This window comes from Tachyglossus aculeatus, chromosome 5 (assembly GCF_015852505.1).
Source record: "Tachyglossus aculeatus isolate mTacAcu1 chromosome 5, mTacAcu1.pri, whole genome shotgun sequence".
Classification (NCBI taxonomy): Eukaryota; Metazoa; Chordata; class Mammalia; order Monotremata; family Tachyglossidae; genus Tachyglossus; species Tachyglossus aculeatus.
The window spans coordinates 51,956,672-51,967,328 of NC_052070.1; the positions used below are offsets into that span (position 1 = coordinate 51,956,672).

Sequence of the window (10,657 nt, forward strand, 5' to 3'; positions counted from 1 at the left end):
TACTTGTTAAGCACTTACTATCCTAAGAGCTTGGGTAGGTACAAGATAATCAGATTAGACAAAGTCCCTGTCCCACTTGGGACTCAGTATCTAAGTTGGAGAGAGGAGGAGTTGATCCCCATTTTGCAGATGAAGTAACTGAGGCACAGAAAAGTTAAGTGATTTACCTAAGGTTACATAGCAGGCAAATGTCAGAGCTGGATTTAGAACTCAGGTTCTCTGACTCCCAGGGCAGGGCTCTTTCCACTTGTCTTGTCTTATGCCATCGAGTCATCTCTGACCCATTGCGACACCGTGGACATATCTCTTCCAGAATGCCCCACCTCCATCTGCAATTGTTCTGGTAGTGTAACTCCAGAGTTTTCTTGATAAAGCAGCGAGGCTCGGTGGAAAGAGCACGGGCTTTGGAGTCAGAGGTCAAGGGCTCAAATCCCGGCTCTGCCACTTGTCAACTGTGTGACTTTGTGCAAGTCACTTAACCTCCCTGTACCTCAGTTACCTCATCTGTAAAATGGGGATTAAGACTTTGAGCCCCATGTGGGACAACCTGATCATCATGTAACCTTCCAAGCACTTAGAACAGAGCTTTGCACATGGTAAGTGCTTAATAAACGCCATTAAAAAAAATACGGAAGTGGTTTACCGCTGCCTCCTTCCACCCAGTAAACTTGAGTCTCCTCCCTCAACTCTCTCCCTTGCCACTGGTGCCCAGCACAGGTGAGTTTTGACATGTAGCAGATTGCCTTTTACTTGCTAGCCACTGCCCAAGCTAGGAATGTAATGGATATGCCCCTGCTTGACTCTCCCTCCTGTAGTCGAGACTGGTAGAGTACTGGAAACTCTCCAGGTGCGACCCTAAGAAGGGAGCTCTTTCCACTAGATCGCACTATTTCCTCAGTTGTCATAAAAGATAATAAAATCTCTAGCAAAAGAGCCCTGTATAGCAGTCTTCCCCTTGTTGGGAAGCAACATGGTGTAGTTCATTCATTCATTCAATCTTATTTATTGAGCACTTACTATGTGCAGAGCACTGTACTAAGCACTTGGAAAGTACAATTCAGCAACAGAGACAATCCCTGGGCTTACGGTCTAGAAGGGGGGAAATAGACAACAAAACAAAACAAAACAGGTACAAGTAAACAGGCATCAATAGCATCAATATAAATAGAATTATAGATACATATAAAATAAATAGAATAATAAATATGTACATATATACACAAAGGCTGTGGTGGGGTGGATAGAGCAGAGGGAGGGAGTCGGGGTGATGGGAAGTGGGAGAGGAGCAGAGGTAAAGGGGGGCTTAATCTGGGAGTGGATCGAGCACGGGCCTGGGAATCAGAAGGTCATGGGTTCTAATCCTGGCTCCACCACCTGTCTGCTGTGTGGCCTTGGACAAGTCACTTCACTTTTCTGTGCCTCAGTTACCTCATCTGTAAAGTGGGGATTAAGACTGTGAGTCCTATGCGGGACAGAGACGGTGTTCAATCCTATTTGTTTATATCCACCCTAGTACTTAGTACAGTGCCTGATACATAGGGAGCACATAACAAATACCATAATTCTTAACAAGTACCAAGAGGATATTTCTGAAGTATACTGACCTGGTACTTTTTCCTTCTCTTTTTATCAGAGGGCTTGGAGACGGTAACCCTGGTGGGAATCATCGTTGGAATCATACTAGCTATTGGCATCGTTGCTGGAATCATTATCGCGGTCGTGAGGAAAATGTCGGGCAGGTACTCGTAAGTAAATACCTACCTTTACCATGTAGAAGATGGAGGGAGGGTATGGAGCACCAAGAAATCCTTATAAAATCCAGAGCTGAGAGAAAACCCATAGAGGCCCTTCCATTCACTCATCAGCGCTTAGAACAGTGCTTGGCACATAGTAAGTGCTTAACAAATACCATCATTACTATGTCTCTGGACAGGACCACTGCTGAATCAATCAAAAGGAAGCTAGCTCTATTGTACCTTGCTTTCCAAATAAGGGAGATGCTAAGGTGGGGAGAGCCATGCCTCTAGAAGCCCTCTGTAATAATAATAATAATGATGATGGCATTTATTAAGTGCTTACTATGTGCAGAGCACTGTTCTAAGTGCTGGGGAGGATACAAGGTGATCAGGTTCTCCCACGTGGGGCTCACAGTTGTAATTCCCATTTAAAGATGAGGTAACTGAGGCCCAGAGAAGTTAAGTGACTTGCCCAAAGTCACACAGCTGACAATTGGTGGAGCCGGGATTTGAACCATGATCTCTGCCTCCAAAGCCCAGGCTCTTAGAACATGTTCACCACCTGCGTCCTGCCTTAAATCTCCCATTAAATCTCCCATCAGCCAGGAGTAAACAAAGAACAATCCAGTCAAGAAGCAGCATGACTAATTGGAAAGAGCACTGGCCTGAACCAGAGGACCTGGGTTCTAGTCCTGGCTCTGCCGCTTGCCTGCTGTGTGGCTTTGGGCAAGGCACTTTACTTCTCTATACCTCTGTTTCCTCTTCTGAGTCCCACATGGGAAAGGAAACTTGTCCAACCTAATTAACTTATATCTCTCCCAGGTCTTACGACAGTGCTTCACCCGTACTAAGTTCTTAACAAACACCATGGTAATTAATTACTATTATTAGTCAAATCCCCACCGGCCAAAAGTAGAAGGTGGGCCCTGTGACCTCTTATGTGGTGTACCAGGAAATACATGGTCTCTATCATGACCCCTTTCTTTGTTTCCGATCCTAAGCTGCCACTTCTCATCCATTTTCTCTGTCCCCATGGAGGCCATGGTCATAAAGTGGTATCAGAAAACCAGTAGGGTGAAGACCAAAACTGATCACGCGCCTCTTGTGAGTCCCCTTCTAGACTGTGAGCCCACTGTTGGGTAGGAACTGTCTCTATATGTTGCCAGCTTGTACTTCCCAAGCGCTTAGTACAATGCTCTGCACACAGTAAGCGCTCAATAAATACAATTGATTGATTGATTGTGAGTGGGCAATGGGAACAAGAGCCTGTTTCTCATTCTTCCAAGACCCCTTTCCTGGGACAAAACATCCACAGTGTCCTGGTCAGAGGGAATCTTCCTTTCATACATTATGAGAAGCAGCATCGCCTAGTGGGAAGAGCACAGGCCTAGGAGTCAAAGGACCTGGGTTTTAATCCAACCTCTGCCAAATGCTTGCTGGATGACCTTGGACATATCACTTAATTTTTCTGTGCCTCAGTTCTCCTGTTCTCCCTCCTACTTAGACTGGGAGCCCCATGCAGGACAGGGACTATGTCCAACCTAATTCACTTGTATTATAACAATAAAAATAATAATAATAATAATTTTCATATTCTTAAGCGCTTACCATGTGCCAAGCACTGTTCTAAGTGCTGGGGTAGATACAAGGCATTCAGTTTGTCCCACCTGAGGCTCACAGTCTTAATCTCCATTTTACAGATGAGGTAACTGAAGCACAAAGAAATTAAGTGATTTGCCCAAAGTCACACAGCTGATAGGTGGCAGAGCTGGGATTAGAACCCATGACCTCTGACTCCCAACCCTGTGCTCTTTCCACTAAGCCACACTCTGCTTACAACAGTGTCTGATACATAGTAAGCACTTAACAAATACCATTTTTAAAAAATACATCTTTTATTTCCTTGCCTTTAGTTGGTAGGATTCCTTTTAAACCTCGGCCACAATTTCCCACTTACTCACAAGACTGAGCTTCTTCCCCTTTCAGAAGGCTCTAAGAGGTGCCATTGTCTGGGCACTGGTTAGGTACCAGACAAAGGGGAAACAAAATGGGAGAAACAATAGGGATTGCAGGAAATGAGGAAAGAGAAAATGGGAGAATGACACACTGTTCATCTGTGGCTGTAAAACCATCAACAGTAGCTTTTTTCTGTTTGCTTTCCCAGGCCCTGAATACCTGAAGAATCAAGTCATTTTATGCCAATTTTTTCAGAGCTTCCCTATTTTAGAGTGTTCCTGTGTCAGGGTGAGAAGCGGCCTGCGGCAGTGCTACACCCAAAGTTCCAAATCCATGGTGATCTCACAGCCTTCCAGAGAACTTTTGAATTGAAAATGAAATATTTCCTCAAACTTGACTATTCAAAGTGTATGCTATTCTGAAAATTATTTTGATAAGTTCAAGCAGATAGAATAATTTGAAGGCAAATCACATATAAGAAACAGGAGAGTAAAAACAGGTCATCCCATTTGTCTATAAAATAGTCCAGATGAAGTTGAAATGACATCAGGAACAGTAATAGTTTCTCAACTTTGAAGGTTATTGTGAAAGTAGAAATTAATTTATAAATACTTTTACCAATGGAGTAGAGTTATGTGTCAGGTGATATATCTTTAAAAATGGTGTACACATCTCAAAGCACCCCCATCTGATGTTGACCTGCTAAAAATTACTTTTCCAAAATCAGTCTATATTTTGCAATTTATTTTTATATACAAAAAGTTGTGAAATGAGAAGCTTTTGTTTGTAGGAAGCAAGGCAAATCAAGACAAAGACTTGGATTTCACTGAACCCCCCCACTTTGGTTACTAAACAGGAAGTTAGTGAGTCAGGGAGCATAATCATTTTGCAGCAAAGCTTCCAAAGAGGACTTGCCAACTGGCATAAATCAATCATCGAATTATCTAGCAATTCAGCAACCAAGTACAAGCCTTTTCCGAGAGATGACCAGGGCCCAGTGATGAATCCAGAGTCAGAGAATCATTTCCATCAATCAATCAATGGTATTTATTGAGTGCTTACTATGTGCAGAGCACTGTATTAAGTACTTGGGAGAGTACAGTAAAGCAAAATTAGCAGACACGTTTCCTGTCCGTAATGAGTTTACAGTCATGTAGTGGGTATCCTGCCCATCGTGCCCCTAAGACTTCTATTCTGTGAGCCTATATTCTAGACTGTTGGCCCATTGTTGGGTAGGGACTGTCTCTATCTGTTGCTGAATTGTACTTTCCAAGCGCTTAGCACAGTGCTCTGCACACAGTAAGCACTCAGTAAATACGATTGAATGAATGAATAGATCACATTACTTACTGTTTTGCAAGACTCTCATCTGGAAGCTGATTTCTGCTAAATAATGATGGTATTTGTTAAGCGCTTACTATGTGCAAAGCACTGTTCTAAGTGCTGGGGAGGATACAAGGTGATCAGGTTGTCCCACAGGGGGCTCACAGTCTTAATCCCCATTTTACAGATGAGGTAACTGAGGCACAGAGAAGTTAAGTGACTTTCCCAAAGTCACACAGCTGGCAAGCAGCAGAGCCGGGATTTGAACTCATGAACTCTGACTCCCAAGCCCATGCTCCTTCCACTGAGCCACGCTGCTTCCCTAAATGCAGACAATGTTCAGGGCAAAGGTTCAATCAATCGTGTTTATTGAGAGCTTACTATATGCAGAGCACTACTAAGTACTTGGGAAAACCCAATACAACAGAATTAGTAGACATGTTCCTACCCACAGTGAGCTTACATTCTAGAAGGTTGTTCTGCAGAGCAGGTTCTCTGGGCTTGCTACCAATGCACCTTCAAAACAAATAAAGGATTATATTCCGTACCTTCACTCTTTCTCCATTTAAGCCACTGGGAGCTTTTTAAGTTGTGTAGGCATCCACAAATTGTTCATATTTGCCAACAATGACACTAGGGAGGTTGCACAAGGTTCTGAGCTGAATTGAGAAAGATGTGACTGAAGAATCCCAGCTGGGTGTATCCCACCCAGCACCAGTCACTGATTTACTTGGGTTATGTTTGGTTCCATCCCCGGGGTCAGTTGTTGGTTACCTCATTGATGCCGATTGACATGAGGAAACATGGACTGGAAAATAGTCAGGGCTGGTCTCCAATTCATCTCTCCTGCCCTCCGATCCATAATTATCCCACTCTTGGGGGTTGATTCACCATTGGTGTTTTGCCCATGTCTCATCAAGAAAATAATAATTCTGTACTTGTAACTTCGTTAAGGAATAGAATCTGCCAATCCTCCTGTATTTACTTAATCCCATCACTGATAGCTGAGCTGTGGAAAATAAGTATAGATAGTGCCAAAGTTTAATGACATCTGGATTAAAACCATTAAACCTAATATCCTTATTACTGACCATGAATTCAAGTTAAGACCCTAAGTGAAAATATTCCTTTCCCTACTTCAACTAAGGGCTCTGGGATATTCCTTTAGAAGAGCAGATGGATTTCTTTAAGGAGTTCCCTTTCATCAGGGGTGATTTTCTCCCTTTGGAGCTTAGATGAATTTGTGCAGAACACAAAGCAGTTGGTTCCCAGAAAGCAGAGCTTTTCCATCTTTCTGGACTTTGGGTTGGACTTTGGAGCAATTGGGTGATATTTAGAGCAGACAGACACTTGACTTATAAAGATGGAAATGTACTGGAGGAAAAAAAATCAAACCTTGACTGGATAAAGAGTGCTTCAGGTTGAAGCCTGATGAGTTTGCAAGGAGCAGCTACTCTATTTCCTTCTTTAAATTCCTTACCAGGACTTTGGAATCATCAAATGGCACCTGTTTATCCTCCCCTCTATTTTGCTTCCACCCCACTTCCAAAAGAGAAAAATGGAACCCAAGTTATACACTGGACCCAGTGCCTGCTGGGACAGGACAGTGGGTAATTTAATCAGTGTTGTGTTGATGCTCAACACAGTGTAGACACTTGTTCAAATAAAGCAAAAACTGTGTACCAATATGATTTAGAGTATTGATTGAAAATCATCGAGGAACCTCAATGAAAGGTTTGGGTTATGTTTCAGATCCTCAGATGAAATGATGAAACAGAGCTAATATGTCTATTAAAAACTTGGCCACACTTTGTGTTCTGAGTTTTCCTCAGAGGTAAAATACTCATACTCAGGAATAGAAAGCCAATTTTCATTATGCCCTGAAAGTTCAAAAGAACCCTGGTACTCTTTCTGAGAGAAAGTAAACACTGACAGAAGTACGCCCAGAATTGACCCCTTCTGTGGAAAACAATATTCCCCAATCAAATGCTAATTCTCACCTGGATGATTTCTTCTTTAGGCATTGGAAGCAGTGAAACAAGGCAGAGATGAAGGCATTATCTAAATAACTTTCATTCTTTTCTCCCTGATCCTGTAATATCAGTCACCTCACACCGATGACACACATTTTTTATTCCTTTTTAATCCTCATTGGGAGTTCTGAAGTCGTAGTGTTTCTGGTGTGTGAAGGGAATTTCCTCAAGACTCCATCTGTGGTATGTGAGAAGTTCAGACTTTGAAAATATGGCAAAGGGGATTGGTGGGAAAGGATAAGGCGATGAGTAGAGAGTGCTATGCATCTTAAGGATGCTCACTAAATATTTGTTAATGATGATGTTTGGGTCTAGAACTTTTTTTAAGAATTGGTATTTGTTAAGTACTTATTATGTTCCAGGCACTGTTCTGAGTGTTGTGGTAGGTACTAGCTAATGAGGTTGGACACAGTCCATGTCCCACGTGAAGCTCCAGTCCTAATCCCCACTTTACAGATGCACACAGAAATTAAGTGACTTTCCCAAAGTTACACAGCAGACACATGGCAGAGCCAGGATGAGAACGTAGGTCTTTCTAACTCCCAAGCCTGTACTCTATCCACTAGACCACACTGCTTCTCCTGCTGATACATAGTTCCATAATTCACAATCTTGAGAAGCAGAAAAGAGTATTGCTGTTTTCCAACAGTGAAGTTGGAAAACCCACAATATAGTGAAATTTGAAGAAAACATTTTATGAGGGTTAAATTCAACATGAAAAAAAATGAAATGGAAAATAATATTGATGCCACAGAAATCAGGACCTTGGGCAAAAGGATTTCTGCCTTCACACCATAATTCCAGAGGTAATATCACTGTTGGAGACTTGTTCAGGTTAGAGAAAGGAAAGTAGTTTTCCACACACAGGAAGCATTTTTTTTAACAATGGCATTTCATTCATTCATTCATTCAATCATATTTATTGAGCGTTTACTGTGTGCAGAGCACTGTACTAAGCGCTTGGGAAGCACAAGTTGGCAACATATAGAGACGGTCCCTACCCAACCCTACTCACCCTAGAAGGGGGAGACAGACAACAAAACAAAACATATTAACAAAATAAAATAAATAGAATAAATATGTACAAATAAAATAAATAGAGAAATACGTACAAACATATATACATATATACAGGTGCTGTGGGGAGGGGAAGGAGGTAAGGCGGGGGGATGGGTAGGGGGAGGAGGGGGAGAGGAAGGAGGGGGCTCAGTCTGGGAAGGCCTCCTGGAGGAGGTGAACTCTCAGTAGGGCTTTGAAGGGAGGAAGAGAGCTAGCTTGCTGGATGTGCGGAGGGAGGGCATTCCAGCCAGGGGGATGACGTGGGCCGGGGATCGACGGCGGGACAGGCGAGAACGAGGCACAGTGAGGAGATTAGCAGCAGAGGAGCGGAGGGTGCGAGCTGGGCTGTAGAAGGAGAGAAGGGAGGTGAGGCAGGAGGGGGCGAGGTGATGGACAGCCTTGAAGCCGAGGGTGAGGAGTTTTTGCCTGATGCGTAGGTTGATTGGTAGCCACTGGAGATTTTTGAGGAGGGGAGTAGCATGCCCAGAGCGTTTCTGCACAAAGACGATCCGGGCAGAATCGTCCGGGCATTTGTAAAGTGCTTACTATATGAAATGTACTGTACTAAGCGCTGGGGTAGATACAAACTAATCAGGTTGGGCACAGTCCATGTCCCACATGGTTCTCACAGTATAACTCCCCATTTTACAGATGAGGTAGCTGAGGCACAGGGAAGTTACGTGACTTGCCCCAGCAGACAAGTAGCAGAGCCAGGATTAGAACCCAGGTCCTTCTGACTCCCGGGTCTGTGCTCTATCCACTAGGCCACACTGCTTCCCTAACAATATTTAACTTGCCATACTCTGGAGATGACCTTTAATTTTTAGGATGGATTTCAAGGAGAGTATGTCCCTCTGAGCATCTTTTTACCACTTTTAGAGTTAGAATTCCAAGCTAGTTGTACCAATGGTCTGATCCAGTAGTGGCATTACTTAAATTCTTATGATTATGCTGGGGATACTAAAGAGAAAAAGTCAGTTCTCATGAATTCACACTAAGCAAGGAAATCTGGGACAATATCTACTGAGTGTACCTGCAGTAAGCTTTCTCTATTTGTGTTTCTGCACATAACAACTCCATGCACTCTATAATGTGATGGTCTCACCCCCAACTTCATAATGATTATTGTGGTATTTGTTAAGCACTTACTATGTGCTAAGCACTGTATTAACTGCTGGAATAGCTACAAGATAATCAGGTCTCACCTGGGGCTCACAGTGAAAGTAGGAGGGAGAATAGGTATTGAATTACCATTTTGCAGATGAGGGAACTGAGGCCAGAGAAGTTGAGTGACTTGCCGAACCTCACACAGTAGACAAGTGGCAGAGCAGGGATTAGAACCCAGGTCTTCTGATTCCTAGGGCCATGCTCTTTCCACTAGGCCATGCTGCTTTCCTCTTCGCTTGTGGTCTTTGTACCCCAGCATTACCAAGATAATCGGTTCTTTTCACACAGTTTCTCAGTCCTGAAGTCTTTGTGAAAGGACTGCAGCCTATTAGGGAGCAGCAGCATGGCCTAGTGGAAAGAGCACGGGCCTGGGAATCAGAGGACCTGGGTTCTAATTCCTGGCTCTTGACCACTGCGTGACCTTGGGCAAGTGACTTAACTTCTCTGTGCCCCAGTTACCTCATCTGTAAAATGGGGGTTAAGCCTGTGAGCTCCAAATAGGACATGGACTGTGTCCAACCTGATTAACTTCTATGTAGCCAAGCACTTAGTATAGTGCTTTGTACACAGTAAGTGCTTAACAAATACCATAATAAAATAAAAAAAGGCCTGAGGCTCATCCATTATCGTCAGGAAGCTCCGTCAGCATGACTGAAATCACATGTCTAATTTTGATTCTGAGCAACCAATTTTGTCATGCCAAGTATAAACAGTTCTCTGTTCTGCTCTGGGACAGGCTTAACTAAATACTGATTTAATGATTTGCAGCAATTATATCACTATGAGAAACAAGGAGAAGCTGGATTTTCTCATCCCACTCTGAGATTACACCTTTGCCATCACTTTAGATTCATCATTCCAGGTAGGGCAGGGCACTGTACCAAATGCTACCCTTGTAGTTAGGGGAGAAAATGCATTTTTATGTAAGGATTGGAGAGGGCTGATATGGGGGAAAAAAGAAGAATGAAGCACAGAAATGCTGGGTATTTCAGTCATCTTCAAAAATGACACAAAGGCAGAAATTCTGTAGAGATGAAGCTTACTATTAAAAACAAATATTGAATTCACAGGTATCCACTTCTGGCAGTGAGCAGATTAAATCCACTCTCCCTCACAGGCTAGATTTCCTTCCCTTTTATTCTCACTACCCCTGAAGCTAGAAATGAAATTAGTATGACAGAAGTTCCTTTAGAGTTTTGTAAGTGGAAATTTCTCTCAACCAACAATGATGATCTGTAACACAAGGCGCACATGTATATGTTAACTGAGAGTTGCCTAGAATACAAAACAAAATACACATTGATGAGAAGGAACTGAAACCACCGCCATTCAGTCAACCGATCAATCAATCGTATTGCCTGCCAAATGTGTGCAGAGCGTTGT

General features: G+C 43.0%; 1 protein-coding gene and 1 non-coding gene across 4 annotated transcripts in view; one reads left to right on the forward strand and one right to left on the reverse strand.

The window, feature by feature from the left end:
- Positions 1-5,149, forward strand: part of PDPN (podoplanin) — a 43,662-nt gene extending 38,513 nt beyond the window's left edge. For 2 of the 3 annotated variants that reach the window (XM_038746950.1, XM_038746952.1), the window contains 2 exons: positions 1,634-1,745; positions 3,901-5,149. In XM_038746950.1, the coding sequence (XP_038602878.1) occupies positions 1,634-1,745; positions 3,901-3,907 (119 nt within the window). In that variant the 3' untranslated portion in view covers positions 3,908-5,149. The remainder of the gene's footprint in view (positions 1-1,633; positions 1,746-3,900) is intronic. The other variant, XM_038746951.1, reaches the window with a different exon arrangement.
- Positions 728-865, reverse strand: LOC119929297. Its single transcript, XR_005451429.1, has one exon. It is a non-coding gene; the product is annotated as a small nucleolar RNA SNORA7 (small nucleolar RNA).
- Positions 5,150-10,657: the final 5,508 nt, after the last annotated feature.